The sequence below is a fragment of the Xyrauchen texanus genome, chromosome 10 (genome assembly GCF_025860055.1).
Source record: "Xyrauchen texanus isolate HMW12.3.18 chromosome 10, RBS_HiC_50CHRs, whole genome shotgun sequence".
NCBI classification, from domain to species: domain Eukaryota; kingdom Metazoa; phylum Chordata; class Actinopteri; order Cypriniformes; family Catostomidae; genus Xyrauchen; species Xyrauchen texanus.
The window spans coordinates 37,448,483-37,473,084 of NC_068285.1; the positions used below are offsets into that span (position 1 = coordinate 37,448,483).

Below are 24,602 nucleotides of genomic sequence, written 5' to 3' on the forward strand. Positions count from 1 at the left end.
TATGTCCAATATTACAACTTGATGGTCATGATGCTGTAATAGCAATCCCGGTCAATTTTATTGTTTATTGACACCATTTAACTTCATTATGAGGAACAAGTCAATTATTTTCTGTGGTAGTCAACATTGTCACAAATGCTGTCAACCGAGCATAACGTGTACTGAATCAAACATTCAAAGGATGTTCATGAGAAAATGTTTTTTGTTCTTAATGTTGGAGATGCATTAATCAAGGTGTCAGTGGAATAAAACAAGTCAATTTTGGGAAATGCACTTTAAAAAAATAAATAAAAATCTTTAATCTGTTGTCATTTATCTTTGAGACACTTCCCATACTGCTCATGTTGCACATTGCTATACTTTAAAAAAATAAAGAACACATTAATGTTTGAACTGTCTTTGTGGTGTTTATTTCAGTACTTTGTTCTGTACGATTGCAAAGAGAAGACCAGTATATTTGTATGTTTTAAAAAATATCAGTTTAGTTTTATGTTTAATTCAACATGATGAATTAACCTTGATAATGTAAATAAGCTGTATTCGAAAAGCTTTTCATTATTTGTTTCATTATTTTGGTGTGACATAAAAGAAGTGGAATGAACGCATATACGTATATATGCTGTGTAAATATACATTGCATATGTACGGGTTTTCTAGTTAAATTTAGCTTAAATATTACTTTGAAACAACATCTCATTATTTATTATATCTTTTGCTGTAACTTAATTTTTTAAAGGGGTCATGACATGGGTTTTTTTATTGTATTATTATGTTCCCTTAGGTGCAATTATAGTATTAATATATTTTTTTTTAAGAAAAACTTTTAAAATCTAGTGATTTATGACCTTTTCCCACCCTGTTTCTCATCCTCTGATTCAAACAGTCTGTTTTGGGGCGTTTTCCATTTAAGACTTCAGTGTTAACGCCCACTGTTATGATTGGCTAACGTCAGTGCCTATGTATCAATTATTGACGCCCCAGCCAGAACAATATGCAAGTAAACTAAGTAAAAACACTGTGATTATTCATAATGAATGAAATTGCGCTTTAAAAAGTAGTTTAAAGTTTAAAATAGATTACTTACAGTTTAGCGTCGTCGTTGTTCCTAGAATAGTCGGCACGGACTTATCTTTGAGCAACAGTTTTCTGGCAAAGCCAGCATCATATTGAGATTTGTTCTCAAAACAGTCATCCTTAAAATGTACAGAACAAACGCTTAAGTTAACACTGCCGTGACTGGAACGTCCGCAAAAAATAAACTGCATCCATTTTTCCCTGACGTCTGGATCTTTCGGCAGCTTATTCAGAGGTTTTGTTTGACCACAGCCAGGAACAGCACATCTGTGTGGCATCGTAATTTTCCTGTGCACAAGTAGTCTCTGTCAGAGCTCGCTGTCCATCGACTGAACACTTGTGAGGCGACGGCGATACTGAAATGAGCGTAGTTGTCTTGCGCTTAAAGCGTAGTTATCTTGTGCTGGAGGCGGTCATATGCAAACGCTGTTACGTCACTTCTAACCGACACGTCACTTCTAACCATGAATCCAGAACGAGCTGTATTTTGAGTTTGATTAAATAAATGATTCGTTTAGAATGGGGAGGACGTCTTAAAATATTAAACTTGCAGGACGTTTTAATGATACAAAGACCTCTTATATACCAAAAGATCAAGGCAAATTTGGTTTCTCATGTCATGACCCCTTTAAGTAGAGTAAGATTAAGAGACAAGTAAAGTTTGAAGAAATAAAAAAAAAGGAAAATATAAATTGTGAGCAGAGTATGCTCACATCGTTTGCTGGACAGTATGCTGGACATCATAATGGCCATCGTTTCCAATCAAGCTTGTTTTGCCAAATTACATAAAAATTAAAAAATATACTTTACTGTTTGTATTTAGTATCTGTTAAATGTTAGCTATGATATTAACATTAGCAAGACAAAAGAGCCAGCAATTTTATTTCAAAAATATAAAAAGGTTGTCATTCCAATGTCATTTCGTCATTTACGCCATGGAATTCTATTAAACACAATACATTTGTGGTGGAAGTGACACAGTTGAGAGAATGTCTCAAATCACATACACTGTTGGACATTGTCAGTAGACAAATGATAAAAAAAACTTGTTTAAAAAATGGTTAAATGAGACTTAACTCTCTAGAAGTCCACAGTGCTGAAAGTGGCCAAAGTTTAAGAAGCACACATATATTGCAATTTTATAGGCCACTGCCACCCAACTCTTTTGTTATATTGGCCCAGGTTGCACCCTGGTCAAAAACAACACCAACAAATACACAATTGCCAGTGGCTGAAACAACGGCTATCATTCATCTTGTCCGCTCTCTTCTACACTGACTGCAGATCTTACTGAAGTCTGAGTCAGAAAGCAGCTGGGCAGAAAGGGAATATTGATGGGGGATGGCTGGGCAGCGCTCTCACCTTGATGCAGATATTAAGCAGGTGTGTGGGCAGAGTAAGGGAAGGCACCCTGCTTCAAGTGACTCATTTGGATGATTGTGGTAGAACTAACTGTGAAGGAGATCAGCTGTTCAGAGATTTCAAAAGGACCGTCTGTCCGCAAGTGCTGTTTCTGATCTGTTCCTCACTGCTGCTCTGCTTTTCTCCTCACCCTATGGTTCCTTCTCTGCACTTCCACACCTTTCCTATCAATTCCTCATGTACTGTCTCCCTCCTACTGTCATCAATGAGAAACCTCTCTCACACTCATCTAGCACACTTAAAGGAATAGTTCACCTAAAAATGGATATGCTGTCATCATTTACCACTTTCTGTGGAACACTGAAGTAGAAATATTGAAGAATATTCTGGTCATACTTTTTTCAAAAACAGCCATTGTTCATGCAATTATAATGAATTCAAAACCGGTTTGAATGATTTGTTCACAAATCAGACTGATCTGTTTCTCGAGTTTAATTAATTGACTCAATGATCCAGTCACAGTGGTTAATATATCAATGGGAAGATTATCAATCAATAACAATATAAAATTTAAGTCGGTTTCTTACACAAAGCTATTTAATGGTTTAAGAAGACTTGAAGTACTGTACAGTAACAGCGTACAGGTCATATAGACTACTTTTAATGTATTCACCCTCATCCCATCCCAGATGTGTATGACTTTCTTCTGGAGAACAAGATTTTTTAGAAGAATATTTTAGTTCTGTAGGTCCTCACATGGCAAGTGAATGGTGGCCAAAACTTTGAAGTCCTAAAAAGCACATAAAGGCAGCATAAAAATAATCTATAAACCTCCTGTGGTTTAATCCATGTCTTGTGTAGCGATTCAATCTGTTTTGGGTGAGAACAGTCAAAAATATAACTTTTTATTCCACTATAAACCTTGACATCAGCAGTCTCCTTGGGGATCACGATTTCAAGCTTGATTACACTTCCTAGGGCTCGAAATATGCGCAGAGCGCTAGATGGTGCTATAGGAAGTGTAATCGAGCTTTAAATCTTGAACGCAAAGGAGACTGCTGATGTCAAGATGTACAGTGAAAAATGAGTTATATTTTGGTCTTTCTCACCAAAAACCATGGATTAAACCACAGTAGTCTTATTGATTACTTTAATGCTGCTTTTATGTGCTTTTTGGTGCTTCAAATTTTTGGTCACCATTCACTTGCATTGTAAGGACCAACAGAGCTGAAATATTCTTATAAATATCTTCATTTGTGTTCTGCAGAAGAAAGTCATACACATCTGGGAAGGCATGAGGGTGAGTAAATGATGAGAAAATTCTCAGAATGAAGATTACAGAATTTTCATGCAGTATTTGGCTGAACGTTTCCTTTAAATAGTCACTCTCCAATTTCTGTTTTTACTCTTAGCTGTTCCTCCTCTAATAACGTCAATAATTTCTCTCTTTCTGCAGGTGGAAGAATGGGCCTCTCATTTGCTCTATTGATTCTCCTTGTGTCTTTCTCCCTCACGACGGCCTTACGCAATACAACCGCAGGTAATAGAGGGTGCAGCCTGTGTTTGAACTTGTGTGTAAGAGGTATTTGTAGTTTTGCTCTGTAAGTGTGTGGTCTTGTGTGAGCATTTTGGTTTCTATGTGTGTGGATTTGTGTGTGTAACTTTTCAGTTGACAGATGAGTTGATACTAGGGATCGCTCCTGCGTAGCCCTGACATCTCTGATCTTGAGAAAAGGCCAATGGAAATTGGCCTGTGGAATTTGCATGCCACTCCCCTGGACATACGGGTATAAAAGGAGTGATGCTTCAAACACACATCAGGTATCTCACTGAGGAGCCAAGCCAAAGACCCGGCCATTTCAGCAGTTGGTTCAGTGTTGTGGCAGGAGGGACACAACGTCTCGTTCCCTCCCTCAGGGAATGGAGGTTACGTCAGTAACCGAGACATTCCCTATCTGTCACTCACTCGACTTTGTGTCGATGAGTTGACACTAGGGGTCCCAATGGAAAATGCCACAAGAGCTGAACCGAGTTACACAGACTTTCGGTGTGAGACGGGCAGACCTCTGTGTACCTCGTAGCCTGCGCAGCAAGCCGTCACATAACAACACCGAACACACTGGCAGGCATGAAGCTGTCCCCTGCACCTAGGGGAACGGCTAACTGCTCAGGAGTATAAGGTCTGGCTGGCCAAGCCATGGCCTTCTCTCTATTGTTCTTTCAAAAGGAACGAAATCGTTCAGCTGGGGGCCAAATATATGATCCAAGCTGGGGGGTGTCCCTCCAAACAGGAGAACACTGCGGAGACCACATCCGGCCCAGAGAGGGGGGGGGGGGGTGGTTAGGTGGAATACAAAACACGGTCTTACCAGTTAGGAGTGGAAGCACATCGTGTGGAGCAGTGTCGTGGTAGATCCTACCCAAGACGGGAGGAGTTACTACAAACACGGCGACCAAGGACAGAGGGCCCTCTGCCCAAGGAAGACGTGGTTTACCGGCAGGGAAACCATTTTGCGGAATATACATCACACAGGGTTGCCTAGGGGGACAACCAGCATATGTGGAGCACTTACCTCAGTACGGTGGCCTGGTGATGCCCGTACTGGGGTGGCAGCGAGCCTCTCCGAAGTCTTGACGGCCGCTAGGCTAGGGAGGAAGAACGTCCAGGGTTCACACTTCCTGCAAACGCAACTGGGGAAAGAGCGCACGTCTTCAGCCTCAAGGGAGGGGAAAGGCGCTATGCACAAGCGATACACCCGGCCAGCTGACCTGAACTTACCTGTTTGTGTCACCTGATAACACACGGGACGAAACTGGCTCAACCCTGAGGTTATAGAACCTTGCAAAGGTGTTAGGTGTTGCCCAGCCCATGGCTCTACATATGTCTGCTAGAGAGGCGGCGTGGGACAACCTCCAAAAAACCGCAACACCCCTAGTAGAAAGGGCTCGTAGGCCAGCAGGGGCCGGCACGTGCTGGGCGTGGTATACCATAGTGATGGCATCGACGACCCAGGGGGCATTCCTCTGTTTGGAGACGCTGTGCTGTTGAGGTGGCCCGGGATGTGGGTAGCTCACAGAGCCTTGAGCCAAAGGAGGAGACAATGGGCGAGTGTACGCAATGGTTGCTGTGTTGTCCATCTGGATCAACACATGCTTGCCCCGGATCAACGGCAACAGCAGAAACATACACAAATGAAAAAGGCATCTTGAAAAAGACGTTTTTCGTTTGCGCCACTCTTTTAGAGGAAATTAAACTCTTTTATGTGTTTATATATATATATATATATATATATATATATATATATATATATATATATATATATGTATGTATACGTATCTATAAATATACATATATAAATTAAGTTGTTCACTCCGTAGTTTTCTACTGCTGAAGCGCCCAGGGGTATTTGCTCAGCACAACCGTGGTGTGCGAGGGGGAGGACCGCTGGAATGTGCCGTAGATCCAACAGCGTAGAGAGATGAATGGAGGCGGCAGAGGAATTCAGCTCTGTGAACTTGCTCGCTCTGCTCCGAAGAAGATATCTGATGTGTGTTTGCAGCGGCACTCGTTTTATACCCGTATGTCCTGGGGAGAGGCATGCAAATTCCACATGCCATTTTCCATTGTCCTTTTCTCAAGATCAGAGATGTCTGGGCTCCGCAGGAGTGACCCCTAGTGTCAACTCATCGACACAACGTCGAGTGAGTGACAGATAGGGAACAAAAACCATCAGGGTAACACACAAAACTAAAATAATGAAAACATAAAATGTAACATAAATAGCTCAATGAACATACAATATTAAAATAAAATAAAAAATAAGACAAAATATAATCAAATATGATGCATCACGCAGGTATTTGTGGAAAAATCCTTTTTCTTTTTTTGACTGTAAATTATAAGGCAACCAATTTTTTTTACTTACAAAAAACAATTACAAAATATAATGTTCTTTAAAAGTGAACGTATTTATAGTCACTTGATGTCATGCGAGGTTCGGACCTGTGAACAGCGAGCTCTGTGCACTTTGAGGCCCCCGGAGGCCCCTTGCGATTTGGCTGGAGAACTGAAGGAAATTCTGCGAGAATTGTTGAACATGTCTTTCCTAGTCTGCTTGATATAACAGGCCATAAGCTGGAAATTGAGCGATCTCACAGAGTTCCAGTTCTGCGATCCGCAGAGGGTGACAGGCTCAATTCTGGCCAAATTTCTGAGATCATCCGATAAAGATCTTGTGTTATGCAAGGCGAGGAGTAAAAGATGGCTTTCTTGGAAGAACCACAGCATTTTCTTGTTCCCAGACTTTGCGAATTCACCAAGAGAGATACATGATTGCTTCATGGAATGCAAGAAACTCTTACATCATTGTCACTTTTGCACTGATGTTTTTTTGATGCAAATTGAGAATAGATGCTAAGGATTACCATAAAGTATTTACATGTTCCCAGCAAGCGATGTCTTTCATCATTCATTATTTTGTGGTACTCACGTTGTAGCCAAGTGGACCAACTCACTGAACATTCACTTGACTGTCTGAGGAAGCTGCAAGCCTTTTTTTGTTTCTTTTTGAGCTGGTTCTGCCTAGCGGCTGGAGTTTGTTTTGTGGAATAACACTCCTTTGGGACAGTGTTGTGGATGCATCTGCATGTTCTTTGTGCTTATGCCTTCTATTGGTTGGAGATTGTTTTGTGGAATATTTCTTGCAGGACATTGGAGTGATTGGGTAATTTGTTGCACTCATGTAGCAGTTGAATGTTCCAGCTCACTGAACATTCATTTGACTGTCCGAGGAAACTGAACAGGCTTTTTTTTTTCTTCTTTTTTTGCGCTTGTTCCGCTAGTGGCTGGAGTTTGTTTTATAGATTATCTTCTGTTGTGTAATTCTGTCTTGGGCCGGACTTGAGCAATCCAATGGCAAAGATGTCGCAGGGGCTCCTGTAGGCATACATAGACTGAGATGAGAAGTATAGATGCCGGTTGGCGCTGTCGTGAGCGTGGTTAATGCACACGTTTAAATTTTTTCTGGGGTTTTTTCTGAGGGAGTTCGGGGTTTGTTTGTTGCACTAATGTTGGAATGTGGTCTTTATAATTGTATTTTTGACACACAATACATTTTTTCTTATATGTCAAAATGTCAGATGTTAATATGAGTGGATCGTCTCTCTCTCCATGTGGAATGTGAATGGGTTGGGGCACCCCATAAAAAGAAGGAAGGTTATTTTTCTTCTTAAATGTAAGAAATATGATATAGTGCTTCTTCAAGAAATGCATCTTTCCCTGCAGGAAGCTGAAAAATTTGGAAAGATATGGAGTGGGCATGTTTTCTTTAGCGCTGGCTCAATTAAGAGCAGGGGAGTCTACAATTCAAATGTCTCAAACAGATTCAAGATAAATTAGGAAAAGTCATTATTGTTTTAGCAGAAATTCAGGGACAAAGTTTGATTTTGGCTAATATTTACGCACCTAACGCTGATGATAAGGGCTTTTTTATAGATCTTGAAGGGATGTTTCAAGCCGCTGGCACCCCTCATGATATAATATTGGGAGGAGACTTTAATCTATTGATAGACTCAGTCCTTGTTCATAGTGAAGCAAAAGTGTGTAATACCCCTAGTGCAACATTGTCGCTTCACAGGATGTGTAAAAATCTTGGCCTTACAGATATTTGGAGACTTTTGAACCCATCTGGCAGGGACTATACATTCTTTTCATCAGTCCATAATATTTACTCTAGAATAGATTTTAGAAGTCCTTCATTTCATCTGTTGTTGATTGCTCAATTGGAAAACATTTTAGTCTCAGATCACGCCCTGGTGAGTTTAGAGTTTTGGCTATTAAGGACAAGACAGTCATACTTTGAGTCGGGGGACAAAGTGGGGAAGCTTTTGGCTAGATATATATATAGCAGAGAGAGTCTTTTTCTACCATTCCCTCAGTGAAATCTGCTGGTGGTGAAATATGTACCTCAGCCATTGATATTAATGATGCTTTTATTTTTTTTTATCTTGATCTCTATAGTTCCACGTTCCACTGATGAAGATATTAGAAACTTTATGGAACCATTAGAACTCCCTAAAGTAACGACTGAGCAAAATAATTCTCTTGATTCTGAGATAAACTTGGAAGAGCTTGGCGAGGTAATTAAGGACTTGCAAGGCTCTGGTGCCAGACGACAAAACTGGCTCTACTTTTTTTTAAGTTTATATGGAAATGTTAAAGAATGGAAAGCTTCAGCCAACCATAACACAAGCCTGGATCAGTCTGATTCTTAAAAAGGACAAAGATCCAAGTGAGTGTAAAAGTTACCATCCAGTTTCGCTGATCCAGGTAGATGTATAAATACTGTCAAAAATTTTGGCCAACTGATTAAGTAAAGTTATGCATATTTTATACATATAGATCAGGTTGGGTTTATTCGGGGGCCACAGCTCTTCTAATAATATCAGATGTCTCATCAATATCATGTGGTCAGTCTCAAATGATCAGACTCCAGTCACTGCCATCTCACTTGATGCCGAAAAGGCATTTGATATGGTAGAATGGGATTATCTTTTTAAGATTTTGGAATACTGAAGATTCAGGAATACTTTTATTGGATGGATTACATTACTGTATAGACACCCAGTAGCATAGGTACAAACAAATATATTAATTTCAGATTACTTTACTTTGGATAGGGCCACCCGGCAGGGTTGGTGGGCTTCATTACATTTATTTATGATTGGGAAGGTTAATGTTATTAAAATGAAATGTATTCCAAAATTCATCTACCTGCTACAATCTCTCCCTGTAGATGCCCCCCTCTCTAAGCAATTTGATAGCATAGCAAAGTCCTTCATTTGGAATGGTAAATGTCCCAGATTACATTTCAGTAAATTACATAGGCTGATTGACAAAGGTGGGCTAGGCCTACCCAAGATTTGGTTTTATTATTCTGCATTCGGTCTCAGACATTTGGCTCATTGGTCACTTCCACTTGAGCCCCTCCCTGGTTTGTATTGAACAGGAAGTTCTTGCCCCACTTTGCCATTGCAAAGCCTTTCTAGTAAACTAACTGGAGAAGTTAAGTTACACCCCGTTATCTCGCATTTATACGCGGTATGGACAAAAGTGTCCAGAGTGTTTAATTCTGACATTTATTTAAATGTTGCCTCGAGCTTATGGCTGAACCCAAAATTATGTGTTAATAAGTCACCTTTCTGCTGGTCAGAGTGGATTGTGAGGGAGGTTAATACTGTCAGTGACCTATATGAGAGCATAGTGTTGAGATCCTTTCAAAATTTGGTTCAACATTTTAGGATTCCCAGATCTCAGTTCTTTAGGTATTTACAGCTGCGCCACCTGATATGTTCTATTTTTGGGAGTACCATACACCCCCCTAAAGCGGCAGATACTCTGGAAGTGGTGATTACTGCTTTTACATAATGTATGTAATTGAATGCAGTATTTAATTTTGTGTTTGTTTGTTTTATGAATGGAATCAATATACATTTTCAATAACAAAAAAGGAAATGTATTTAAAATGTCTTTTTACATAACATTTATTTTCAATTTATATATACAGTATATATATATATATATATATATATATATATATATATATATATATATATATATATATATATATATATATATAATCAGTTAAATGTCATTTAGTTAAACGTAAGTTACCTTACCATAGCAATACTGTAAAATATACTATAATTTCACACCAGTTATGTAAGGTGACTTACATTTAACTAAATAACATTTAACAGATTTTACTGTAACATTGTTTTCTTCTTTTTAAGTTAAAATAAAATAATAATAATAATAATAATAATAATAATTACTTTAATGTGTGTGTGTTTGTGTGTATGCATTTGAAGGGATTTATATGTGTCTGTGTTAGTGTGCATCCATCTGGTGTGTGTATAGTCCCTTTCTCTGGCGTGAGAGCCAGTGTGTTAATATTCTGGGTGTGAATAAGGTTTTAGTCACTGGTCACATCAGTCAGCATCTTGGATTATATTTTTTCTCACGTCCTCTCTGTTCAGCTCTAATTGCATCCTTCCTATCTCATATATTACAAGCTTAGATAGTCTGCTTTACTCTAGCTGAATGGTCAATGAATGCATCAACACTATTAGATATCTGACAGCTATAATAAGTACATAAATGCTCACATATATAATTCCCTCATGAATAACAGTCCCATGCTATGGCCTGTTAAACAGCAAAACGTGCATGTGGAATTCCTCTTGTCACAGAATATCTCCTGATCTGTCATCATAATACTTTTGGCCACATACACACTGTCTTTTATGAGGTATAGCAACTGCATTTACATGTCAGAGTGGAACAGAATGCACAATGCAGGGGTCTTGTTTTTAAAAGAACTATTTTTAACAAGACACATTGTTTCAATAAAGCAGCACTCATGGTGCGAGATGGTGAAAAAGAAACTAAACGCAATGTAACAGCCAATGACATTTGTCTGTATTGGTACATATACCAGCCATTAAACATATATATGGAGTCTGACAGTAATTGTCTTGAATGTTATTGTTGAAGGTGTAGCACGCCCGCCGTCCGACTGGCGTTGCTGCAGTGAATGAATTCTGTTTGGTAAAACAATGAGACAGACAAAGTTGTGCTGTTATCAGTAACGAGTCGCTCTTGTAATGGCGGCTTCTTCTCCGTGACTCAAAGTTACTCAGATAATCTCCGATCAGCACACTGTCTCCCCCTACTGTCCACTGAGTGTATTACTCATCACAAGTCCAGCATAATAACAGTAATTGAAACAATATCATAAACATAATAAAATAAATCAAATACATAAAGAAAAATAGAATTATTCCTGTGACTATACATACAGGGTGTCACACTCTCCCCGACAAAAGAAATGGCTCCAAACAACACTGACCATTTAACTCTTATAAACAGTTTACTCAATAACACAAACCTTCTCCTCCCATTGTAACCAATTTCAAGATTTCTGTGTCATTGTGTAATATATGTGTTCACTGTTCCCATTCATGTGTGTGTGTGTGTGTCTTAACCCTGTTTTCTTGTAGGCACTAATTCTCTAGTATCCAATAAAGGCAGCATAAGGTGTTAAAGTAGGATAGGACCCTATCTGATAAGGAAATGAAGGTGGGACGTGAGCACAAGTCACACATACTGGCCCCTGTACCCCAGAGTAATACGGTAACTGCTGTGTCTGCATAAATTGCACAGCCCCTATCTCCGTAGGCAGTTCATAATTGGGCTGACCCAATGAGGGGTAAATGAAGACCCGTGTGGGTTTTCTTTCTCTGCTTGATCTTCTCACATATCCATCTCCTGCGGCTTTTGCCATTGGACTAACCATTTGTCTTTCTTCCAACACAGGTACCATCCCTCCCAGCTCATCATTCATCCCCTCAGATTCTGTTGCAGCAGGTAAGTCATTCAATGAGTGAGTTGCCACTGGCTCAGGTAAGTATTCTTCCTCTATTCCTAGAGTACTCTCTCCATGCCTCGCAGGTCCATCCTTACTATTTCTCTGTCTCCAATCTCCTCTTTCATAAGTGTCAGGTCTAGTCCTTCTCTGCTTAGATCTCTGCTGTTCAGAGGAGCGCAACCAGTAGTAAGCTCTCGGAGCGTCACTGTCATCCGAACATGAATCACTCGAATTTGCTTCTTCAGGCTCTCTTGCTGATTTTAACAATCTTGGTTTCCTTCCCTTAGGTCTACATGACTCATTAGCTCCCGGAGGTGGCGGGTCTACAGGTAGGTCATTAACCAGGTGAAGCAGGTTTCGATCCAAGGTACATATCATTGCTGGATTTTGGCCTCCACTGGACTCAGGGTACACTTTATAGACCGGTCCGTCTCCTATTCTTTCTTTGACCACGTGCACTGTTCTCTCCCAGTATGATCTCAGCTTTCCAGGCCTGCCCCGTTCACTTAGGTTACGAACCAGAACTCGATCTCCTGGTTGCAGCACAACACCCCGAAGGTGCTGGTCATAGTATTTCTTGTTCCGTGTGCTCGCTTGTTTGCTGTTGTCCGAGGCTAGTTTATATGCATCAGCCATCCGTTGTGCCCACTTCTCTGCATAATCTCGAGGTGAGTATTGGTCATCCTCCGATCTTAGACCAAACAGCAAGTCAACGGGCAAGCGAGGGTGACGTCCATACAGGAGGAAAAATGGAGAGAACCCTGTCGCTTCATGCTTAGTGCAATTATAAGCCTGCACTACCTTCGGGAGGTGGTCTTTCCATCTATCCTTTTCCTTCTCTTCCAGCGTCCTCAACATTTGTAGCAGAGTGCGATTGAAACGTTCTGCTGGGTTTGCTTGGGGGTGATAAGGTGTTGTTCTGGAGTTACTGACACCTGTTAACCGCTGCAAAGTCGCAAAGAGGTGGTTCTCGAATTCACGGCCTTGGTCGTGATGAAGCTGGCAAGGATAGCCAAATCTTGGGATATAGTCGTTAAATATCCTCTCAGCCGCTGTCCTTCCAGACTTGTCTCTTGTCAGGTACGCCTGGGCAAATCTGGTAAAATGGTCCACCAGCACCAGAATATATTCATATCCACCCCGACTCCGCTCCAAGTGCAGATAATCGATGGACACCAGGTCCAGTGGACAACTTGAGGTAAGACTTCCCATCGAAGCCTTGATCCGCATCACAGGTTTCTTTTGCTTCACGCATCGGCACTGCTGGGTGACATAGTGCTCGATCTCCTTCTTCATAAAAGGCCAGTAGAATCTGCTCCTTGCTAAGTCTAGAACTCGTTCCGTCCCTACATGGCCCATGTCGTTGTGCAACTGTTTCAAGGCCAACTGCTTAAACTTAGCTGGAAGAACAAGTTGAGATCTGTGATTGGTCTTACGATAGAGCAGGTCCTCTTCAAGATCCAATTTTCTACACTCATACAACAGTCTTTTTAGGCCTCCTTTAGCAGTTTTCGTCATTTCAGATGTCAGTTCTCCACCACTCTCCTTTAATTCTATCACCTTACCAACAACAGGATCTTCCCTTTGGGCGACTTTCAACTCAGAGCGATCAAGTGTCATGAGACTCCCTCCAAACTGGCACTCTGAATTCTCTTGACGTGCGTTAAGAGCCGCAACCCAGGCAACTTCATTCTCTTGGTCAGCTCGACTTCCTTCCCATGTAGCCTGGACCACCTTCTCTGCGAGAACTTCTGTACATGCGGTCATAAACTTATTGATATCGAGGGGACAACGAGAGCATGTCCGCGTCTGCATTCGTTTTGCCTGGTCTGTAGTGAATGTCAAACCTGAAGTCCGACAAATCTCCCACCCACCTATGTTCAACAGCGTTGAGTTTGGCCGTTCGGAGGACATACGTCAACGGGTTGTTATCTGTGAAGACTGTAAAGTGTGGCGCATAGAACAGATAATCGCGAAACTTCTCGGAGACAGCCCATTTAAGTGCCAGGAACTCCAGCTTTCCAGAGTGGAGTCTATAACTTCTCTCGGCAGGAGTCAACGTTCTGGAGCCATAGCCAATAACTCTGAGTCTGCCCTCTTGATGTTGGTACAGCACAGCCCCGAGCCCCTGTTCGGACGTGTCTGTATGGAGCACAAATGGGAGTTCAAAGTTTGGGTAAGCAAGTACTGGGGGGGGTTGTCAGAGCCCCAATGAGTCTCTCCAACACACCTTGGTGCACACTCATCCACTCTACTTTCGCACGGGATGGTAACTGGTTCCCTCTTTTCTCAGTTTTACCAGACTTATTCTGCCCCGCAGAGGCTACTGATCCCCGAGACTGGAGGAGTTCGTACAGTGGCTTAGCGATCCGTGAAAAGTCCTGGATGAAAGTGCGGTAGTAACTGAGGAACCCCAACAATCGCTGCAACTCCCCGACAGTAGTGAGCTTTTGGTCTTTCAGGGAGAGGACAGCTTCTAGGTCTTTTGGGTCGATGCGGACACCATCCTCCGAAACTAGCCTCCCCACATATCTGACCTCTTTCTTGAAGAGCTCGCATTTTGCTGGCCTCAACTTTACTCCATGATGCCGCAGTACTCTGAGGACTCTTCTTAGCCCCTGAACATGGTCACTGAACGTTTTACCAAAGCAAAGTATGTCGTCGAGATACGGGATACATAACTCGTCTCTCAGCGAGTCCAGCATCCCCTCCATACTCCTCTGGAATGCCGCTGGTGCATTAGCCAATCCGAAGGGTATGCGCACCCACTCATATAGCCCCCAAGGGGTTGTGAATGCCGTAAGGTGCCGATATCCCTCCGCCATGAATCCCTGATGGTAGGCCTTCCCTTGATCCAGAATTGAAAACCATCGGTAGCCTCCCAGTGTGTCAATGAGATCCTGGATCCGAGGAAGTGGATGTCGGTCTGGGACTGTCTTCTGGTTTAACAACCTGTAGTCTATACACAGTCTCAGCATGCCATCTTTCTTCCGAATGCACACCACCGGGGCTGCATATGGAGACTTCGACTTGACCACCCAACCTCGAGCTAGTAAGTCCTGAACGTATTCCTTCACCTCCTTATATAGGGGTTTTGGGATGGAGGCATAAACTCGCTGAACAGGGATGTCGTCCTTCAGGTTAATCGTCATCTGTAAGCTTGGGATGCACCCAATATCATCATCTCCGCGAGCAAACACGTTGGATTCTTCATAAAGCATGTCGTTGACTAATTCCTGCTGTTCTACTTCCAGATGGCTTACATTGACCAGCGGATGCCACAAGCTGTCTGCCCTGTGGACGTCCTCATGTCCTTGGGAACCTGGTTCTTCCCCATGGCTCACTGGTAAGTCACCTCTGTTTACCAAGTCTTGCTGCTCCATTTCAATAATGCTTGATATTGGCTGAATACTACATACTAGAGGTGTACGTCGTCTGATAGTGACTTCACAAGCAGTAGGGTTTCCCAGGGGGATCCTAACATAGGGCCGCCGGTTCCATCAGACCTTCCCCAACATCTAGTTGAGTTAACGATGTACTCTGCTCCCTGGACTCAAACAGTACTACTGGCTCAGAGCATTCCAAGCTAACCGAAACATCACACTTAATATGAGTCACCTGACCGGGTGGTACGACCACATCTCTTGGGCCGACTGTGACAATAGCCCCAGTGTTCAAATGAGGTTGTTCCTGAATGAAGCTCACTATCGCGTTGGCTTGTTCACCTTTGATGTCCAGGGCCATCTTTAGAAGTTCTGTAAAAGCACATAGACCCTGCTCTGTGTTCTTCTTTCCTCTTATTATCTCCTCGACCACATTAAACCCCAGCAATGGCCGCTCTAATGGCATCTTCCCCACGAGGAAAGGCACTTGAATAGCCAAGCTTGGATCATCATTCCCGGGCAGGTTCACTGTCAATTCTACCCATCCCTCGAATGGCAATGGTTCTCCATTAACAGCTGAGACATTGAAGTCACCCCCATCAACTATTTCTGACAGTGGTCGCAGAGCTTGATCTGGTAAGTATTTACTCTTCCAGTTGCAGTCGATTATACTAACTTGTGCTCCTGTGTCCAGTAGAGCGGTTACTGCGAACCCATGAATGTGGCACTTGAGGGTGGCTTTCTTTCCAATGAGCTGGGCTGCTCGGTCACAGGGACTTTGTCTCTGATTTGGCGAATCAGGTGTCCTACCCATCCAAGCTTCTCTTTCCTTAGGCTGGGACTGTGGTTTCCCGACCACTTTTCCCTTCTTAGACAGCCCACCACACGATGTCCCTCCTCACCACACACAAAGCAATGACTGCAAGAGGTAGCATCCTGGCTACTACATTTGGGACACATTCGTCGACGTTGCCTTCGCTGCAGCTGGGAGTCGATGACTTTGCACTGACCTCCTGTCGTTCTCACCTTTGCAAGTGATTCAACGGTCTTGGTAAGAGCTTCAACTTGTGCACTTAACCGACGAATCGTCTCAGTTTGGCCGTTTTGTCTACTGCAATCTGCGTCTTTACCTCGGCTGGACTCCCATTGGGCGCTGAGGGCATTTGACACTCTCTGCCGTGCAGCTTGTCCCAACCGACGTTGTCTCTCACTTTCGTCACTGGCTATCTGGGTTGCTTGACGCAGGAGTGCCTCATCTGTCACCAGGCGATTTGTAAGCAGAGGTTTCAATTCAGTGCATAACTGGTTGTACTTTGCACCCATGCCCTGATAAGTCGTCCTCAGAAACACATTTTGAATTGTTTGTTCATCATACTCCAGGTCTGTGACAGTTTGTTTGGACAGAAAAATGAGTTTCTGTTTCAGTCCAATCAGTCTATACAGGAATTGTTGAGGAGTTTCATTGTCATTCTGTTTACCGCACATTAACTCCTGGAAGAGCTCAGAGCTACTTCTCTCATTCAGATGCGACTGAAGGAAACTCTTTAATTCTAGGATTGTCAGTCCCTCCTTGTTTACTAACACGTCCTTAAAGTTTCTTGGCTTAATGACTCTCAAGACCCCTCTGATGATGTCATTTTCACTGTGGTTAGCTGCCAGTCCCTCATCTATTTGCTTGGTTACACTGGTGTAACTTATATCAGAAGTGCTGTCACCAATCTGCCCCCCTTGAACTTTGAACTCTCTGTGCTGAAATGGCAGTAGCTGAAGGTCGCGGAGGGAGATCATACTTTCCCTTTTTCCACTGCTGGGCTCACCAGCTACATTCACAGGTAAGCTACCGCTACTTTTGGGAGATTCTGCTTTACTTGGGTTAACCTCAATCTTGTATTGTGCTAATTTTCGCCCTAACTCTTCATAGCAGTCTACCAATCGGTTATACTCCATCGGATGTGTCTGGGTGTCGGGTAAGTTGTTGTGGTGGTGTAAGTGACACAGTGTCATGCAAAACCGTTTTTACATTCTGTTTCTGGATTATCACATCGACATTGTCTTTTAACAGTAACAATTGAGACAACCCTCCATCTTCTAACTCCAGCAGAAAATCCCCGTTCATGTACTCAACAATGTACTCAAAGCAACACTCCTCATCAGTTATATCCAACCTGCGCTTTCCTGGTACTGCAGTTGGCTCCAGACAATCCACCAGGCTGATCAGTTCATCATGGGTGAGTTGATGAAGTCTTTTCTTGATTTCCCAAACTGTTGCTTTTCTCTCGCTCGACGTCATCTTATCGACAATCCAGCTGCTGATGGGTTCACACTTGGCTGGCACCACACTGCACTACTCCTCCTCAGCCAGGAAAGCCTTTCACCACCGTGCTTTGGTTCTCCTGCCGCCGATGAGCTGACCTTCGTGGTCCTCACGCTGATCACCCGTCACTCAGCCCTTCTGTGGTTCATTTGAATTGATCCGCATACCAGCAGGTGGCGCTAGATCCCAGACGAGCCCCCAAAATCTGTAGCACGCCCGCCGTCCGACTGGCATTGCTGCAGTGGATGAATTCTGTTTGGTAAAACAATGAGACAGACAAAGTTGTGCTGTTATCAGTAACGAGTCGCTCTTGTAATGGCGGCTTCTTCTCCGCGACTCAAAGTTACTCAGATAATCTCCGATCAGCACACTGTCTCCCCCTACTGTCCACTGAGTGTATTACTCATCACAAATCCAGCATAATAACAGTAATTGAAACAATATCATAAACATAATAAAATAAATCAAATACATAAAGAAAAATAGAATTATTCTTGTGACTATACATACAGGGTGTCACAAAGGCAGTTAATTTGATGACAGTTGCTTTACGCAAATCTCGTCATTGGCACAGTACGCATGATCTGTCTGCATGCATTTGCAGACTATTTTTTCTAGAGTCAGAGTCTTTGTGTGTCGTGGACACACATGCATGGACCATGTGGTCAAAAGTGTATTCTTCGAAAGACTGAGCACTTCACTGTTTGTGAGTCGGGTGAGCACATGAAAAAACGAGCCTTTATTTTGTGACTAAAACTCTCTCATTCATCTTATGTAAATCATTGCCTTAAAAAAAATAATAATTAAAAGTGCATGGACTAAAATGAATGTTTGTTGCACTTACGTCTAGTTGTCTGTTCCCTCACAATAAGTTTTCTGTTCCTGTGTGGTAGCTTTATTATGAAAATATATCATGGTTTTAAAACAGTAACCATATTTTAACCGTGATGATATTTGGAGTAAAACTATAGTAATGAAAATCATAATAATTCTGACAAAAAACATTGTTACTACAGTCATGGTTACTACAGTTTTTCTAAAGATTACGGATGTGACCTCCTTTCCCTGATGGAGGGAACGAGACGTTGTGTCGAAGAAGTGACACTAGGGGTCTCTCTTGAGCGCCGAATATGCCTCTGATCTATGAGAAAAGGCCAATGGGAATTAGGAAGACAGTATTTGCATACCCCGCCCCGGACTTACGGGTATAAAAGCGGAGAAATAAGTCGAGTTCATTCAGGAATTTTCTGAGGAGCTGGAAATGGTCCAGCCACTACAGTGGCTTGGCTCAGCGACGTGGCCAGGAGGACACAACGTCTCATTCCCTCCATCAGGGAATGGATGTTACATCCATAACCTCGACGTTCCCTGACTGTCGCTCACTTCGACGTTGTGTCGAAGAAGCGACACTAGGGGTCCAATTCCAATCACGCCATGCGCTGTGCCGTGTAAATGTATTGCTGACACAAGAGCGGGCAGGTATTTTACGTGAAAAGGCGACCAGTTGTGTCAGACTGAACATACCCTTCCCCAATGCCCCAAAAAATGCCCCGTCGGAATCCTTTTAGTTACCCTAAGCAGGGGAACAAGGCGACGCTTGCCAACCTGGGAACAGCCTAACCCTCCAACCTCTCCTGCAGGAATAGGAGCACTGAACTAACTGCGCACCTCTGTGGGTCTTCAGCCCGGGAAGAACACCAATTTGTGAACAAGCGCCACTTCAGGGCGTAAAGTTGCCTGATAGAGGGGGCTCTGGCTTGGCTGATTGTGTTCCAGAGGTCTGGTGCGGATGCTAGAGTGTAACCCGTCCCTGAGAAAGAAGATCTTATCTCATGGGAATTCGTCAGGGAGGGGCTGTCGCGAGGAGTATGTGGTCCGAGAACAATGCGGGGGGCGGCTGGAGTGGCGTGGTTTCTGTTGAAAGCGAGCCGCGACCGCAACGTTGCCATGGTCATGTTCTCGCAATGAGAACATGAACCATCCACAAATGCTGCCTCGGTGTGATCGCAACCCAGACACACGAGACAACGCCTGTGGCCGTCTGAAGCGGAGAGCACTCTACCGCATCCATGAACTACGCAGGGGCGGAAGGGCACCTTTACAAAGACGTGTCCTGAAAAGGACGTTCAATGCCAGCTGCGTATTGCTCTTTTAGAGAAAATAACTCTTTCAGAGAAATCACTCTTTTCGTTTTTTGCGCTGTTGAAGCGTCCAGGGGCAAACTGCACTGGCGTGCAGAGAATTGACAAAGCCGCTGAAGTGCTCCAGGCAAAGCGTCAGAGGAAACAGGAACAGGTGTGTGACTCGCAGCTGACTGCAACACAACCATCGGCTCCGAAGAAAATTTGGAATGAACTCGACGTATTTCTCCACTTTTATAACCTTATGTCCAGGGCGGGGTATGCAAATACTGACTGCCTAATTCCCATTGGCCTTTTTTCATAGATCAGAGCGCATATTCGGTGCTCAAGAGAGACCCCTAGTGTCGCTTCTTCGACACAACGTCGAAGTGAGCGACAGACGGTTAACTAATGTTAATTTTTGGAAGGGCATGTTTTTTTTTAAACTATAGTTTATGATCATGGTGTTACTATAGTAAAACTGTAGAAACCTTTTTCGTGTAATCATTATTTATTTTAGCATATCTTTGTTTTTTCTGAATTATTACTAGGATTTTACTATATGGTTTACTATGGTTAAAATATGGTTATGGTAATAAAACCATGATACATTTTGTGGTTATGGTTTTATTACATTAAATTAATTGTTCAACCATGGTTACTATACTAAAACCATGGTTAATTTTGGTAAGGGATGGATAAAGTTATTACAAGGGACCCCAAAATAATTGTGAGGGAACGCAAAATTACTGTGAGGGAATGAATTTTTTTTTTCTTTTTTTTTTCTTTTCAGTTTAGCAGTTTAGCAATTAGAAAAATAAATAAATAAATTACTGAGTGCAAATCTAGCTAAACTCACTAGCCTTACAAATTGAACAGTTGGTACTTGGACTGAGCCTACAGAACAGAATCAAGCACTCAGATTAAGGAGTAACAACTGTATTTTACATCACTGCTTACTTGGCCTTTTTGAAAACAGTTTACAGTCACAAAAAGTGCCAGAATACAAATTGTTCAGTATAGACTTGGCATTTCAATCAACTATAGAGTCTCTTCAAGGCTACTAACAACTAGTCAATGGCAGGATTAGAATTTCACAATGCTGCTCAAGTCTTTCACCTGTAAATTTACACTCACACCTGGAATAACTGTAATACACACATACAAACATATATACACACACAAGCACACACACTCATGCTGGTCTCTCCTGCTCCTGGGCACTAGGTTTGGTGATGACTGTAATTAGCTGCTGACACTGTAGGTGAATCGGGCCGTAATAACAGGTTACGGCAACGGCACCCTTTCTTTCTGACAGCAAATCCCTGGCAGAATCGTTAGCCCGAGGGAGAAGCAGACATTTACGCAGATTAGAGGCTTGAATGTCTGAAATATAATGGAACAGATTTCACTTGTACTATACAAGTCTACATTTGTAGTCTGTGATTAAAATGGGCTCTGCCAGCCCCGGTGAAAGGCAGTTTTAGCTCTGCGTGGGTTTCCTGCGAACTAGGGCATATCATATATATAGCCTTCTTATTCAATTATAGTGGCAGAAATGGCAAGTTATAGGGGATAAACGACCCAAGCCATTGGTTCAGTGGATTTAAGAAAAATCAGAGGCTGTCAGTCACCATGTCTTTAGCTGCTAGCCTAATGCTGGATCACATGTTCTAAACTAAAGGAAGAGGGCACCACCTACTGGCGAAAATTAGTATTGCAGAAAGATGAAACGAGCAGATCTAATATTCTGTGCAAATTACATGAATCAAAATCAATGTGACAGTTTGTGTAGGTATGGTTTTACACAGAAATGTATTCTACTATTTCATGAAGAAGGTCCTATTCTCTGAATAGCAAACTGTAAAACCATACTACCATTGCTATTTCTGAAGTGTATAGTGTTTATACTGTGTAGTATGCACAGTATGCATGGAAAATAGATACAGCAATCCACGATCAGTGATGAGCACAAATACATGAAAATGTATTTAAAATAAAAATACTAAATACCTCAGTTTAAATGTTTCAAAATAAAATACCAACTACTATGTGGAAAAAATGTATAAAAATAAAAAACAGTATTTTGTATCTGGATTGGCCAATCAAGTTTCAAGTTTCAAGTTTATTTGTCACATACAAAACCATACACAGTACGACATCTAGTGAAATTGTTGATATGACTTTTCTCCCCACAGTTTACGATAAAGACTATATATATATATAAATTTCATATTGTGCAGGGTAAAGTGCAATTGTGCAGTAATGTTTAGTATGTAAGAATATTGGTCAGATTATTGCTGAAGAATATTACTTCAAGTGTGTGGTGTTGAATAGTGAACCTAGTCCTGGTGTTGTCCTTGGTTCAGGGCACGGATGGCCTGGGGAATGAAGTTTCTCTCCATTTTGGCCATCAGGGAGCGGAAGCGTTTCCCTGACCGCAACAAAAGAAGAATCCATTATTAGCATGGCTGAAGTCTTTCATGATCTTCCTGGCTTTGGTCCAGCATCGTTTGCTGTAGATGAACTGCAGGTCAGGAAGTTTGATGTGGGTCGCTCAGCTGATCGTACCACTCTTTGTAGAGCCAGTCTATCCTGTTTTGTGCAGTTTCCAAACCAAGCTGTGATGTTTGCTGTCAGGATGCTCTCAATGGTGCAGGAGTAAAAGTTTTTTAGCACCATAGAGGGCAGTTTAAAGTCCTTTAAGTGCCTGAGGTGGTAAAGATGCTGACGGGCCTTCTTCACTATAGTGTTAATGTGAAACGATCATGACAGATCATGTGAGATTAATACCAAGGTAACGGAAACGTTCCACTCTCTCCACTGTGGCCCCGTTGATCATAATGGGGTGGTAGTTCCTCGCCTGCTTTGTGCTGAAGTCCACTATCAGCTCCTTTGTCTAGCTGGCATTCAAAAGGAGGTTGTTCTCCAGGCACCAGTCCTCCAGGCCTTTGATCTCCTGCAGATAGGCCCTCTCATCCTTATCAGAGATCAGGCCCACCACAACAGTGCCTTCAGCAAACTTGACAATGGTGGTGGAGTTGGAAGTGGCCCCACAGTCATAAGTGTACAATGTCTGCAGCAGGGGGCTTAGAACACACCCCTGGGGGGTTCCAGTTCTGATTGTTGGTGGGGAGGGGTGCCCACCCTTACTGCTTGAGGTCTGTCAGTCAGTAAGTGACGCAGAGGTGGGCTGAAACCTAGGTCTTCCAACTTGGTGGTGAGTTTTGAGGGAATTATAGTATTAAAAGCTGAACTGTAATCAACAAACAGCATTTTAAAATAATGTCCCTTCCTCTTGTCCAGATGATCTAGGACTGTGTGGAGGAGATGTGTGATGGCTTCGTCCGTTGAGCGATTTGGATGGTAAGCGAACTGTAAGGGATCCAGGGTGTCAGGTAGTGAGGAGGTGAGGAGGTGAGGAGGTGATGAAGTCTCTGACCAGTTTTTCAAAGCACTTCATCACAGTAGAGGTCAGTGCTACAGGACAATAGTCATTAAGGATGGAAGGTTGGGGTTTCTTCGGGACAGGAACAATAATGGACTGTTTAAAGCAGGTTGGAATTACTGACTGTTCCAGGGAGAGGTTGAATATCTCTGTGAACACCGGTGCTAGCTGCTCAGTGCAGGCTCTGAGGACCCGACCTGAGATTCCATCTGGTCCTGCTGCCTTCCTGATGTTCACTCTCCGGAAAGCCTTTCTCACGTCGCACTCTGTGATGGTGAACGCATTTCCAGCGTTAATGCTCTCCGCATACAAGCAGCAGTTATCACTATTGGCGCTGTCAGCACCATTAGAGCAGTAAACTGCAGCCTCGAAGCGAGCGTAAAAATGTTCATCTCGTCTGCTAGAGAAGCATCAGCCTTCGCGATTTTGGGGGATGGTGTTTTATTGTCCGTTATCGTTCTCAGTCCCTACCACATGCTTCTGAAGCCACCCTGTTGAAACGGTGACTCCAATTTCTTCCCGTAGTGCATTTTTGCCTCCCTTACCGCTCTGCGTGTGTTGTAAGGTGCAATTTTGTAGTTGTCCATGTTCCCATGTTCCCAGTGGCGAGCCACTAGGATAGGCAGCGGTGCGGGATGACAGAGCGTCGCGAATGGAAAGATTTCATTTCACCTAACACTTCAATCAATTAAAGACAATTATATATAAACAGGTACATGATTACAAAATGCCACATAGCAGCCATTTATAAACTTATTTCTGTCCAGGTTACACTGCAGTCTGCTTTTATTGTGGCAAACCCTATTAAATAAATCACATGTAAAACAATGGGTACTTTTCTTGCTATCTAGCACGGAGTAGTGCTTAACACACTTGACTAGCTAGCTAGTAAATACACAAGCAGTTGCTAATACCAACAATCGATTATCTAGCAAGACTGACTAGCTAACGCTAATGTCCATTGCTCATTATATTTTCCCCTTGCCAGTGCTCTATTATTCCTTCATGTTCACTGAAGGCAAATCTGAATGATGTTCCATTTTAGCTTACTAGCTAACAGTCTAGCTAAGGATAGCTAGTGAACTCGCTAGACTAGTGTAACGGTAGCCAGCTGGTACGTGCTGACCAGTGTGTACAAATCTCACTCCCCTGGCATCAAGAGGCGCTCTAGTGAATAATGCTTGAGGCTGTAGCCTTTAGCCTCCTCGTTAGCACGGCTGCTTCCCATACCATTGATACTGGTTCAAATCACTCTCAGAGTGGGTCGAGCAGGACCAGTTACACTAGCTCACTAGCTGGCTGCTGACTAGTTTTGATTTCCTCACCGTTGACATGCATTCCATTGGCTAGCAAGAAGTATCATAGCTACCTTAATATTTTAATGGAAATTAAATAACAATCAGCAATTATTATGTTTTTTGCAACAAGTAGAATCGACCATCACATCCTCACTTTATCTTATGCTCTGTTCCA

The 24,602-nt window shown here is 42.6% G+C and overlaps 1 protein-coding gene across 1 annotated transcript in view; it reads left to right on the forward strand.

The window, feature by feature from the left end:
* The window catches only part of LOC127650784 (gamma-aminobutyric acid type B receptor subunit 1-like), a 200,860-nt gene that overhangs the window by 58,042 nt on the left and 118,216 nt on the right, over positions 1-24,602 (forward strand). The window contains exon 2 of the mRNA XM_052136422.1: positions 3,893-3,976. Within this exon, the coding sequence (XP_051992382.1) occupies positions 3,901-3,976 (76 nt within the window). The 5' untranslated portion in view covers positions 3,893-3,900. The remainder of the gene's footprint in view (positions 1-3,892; positions 3,977-24,602) is intronic.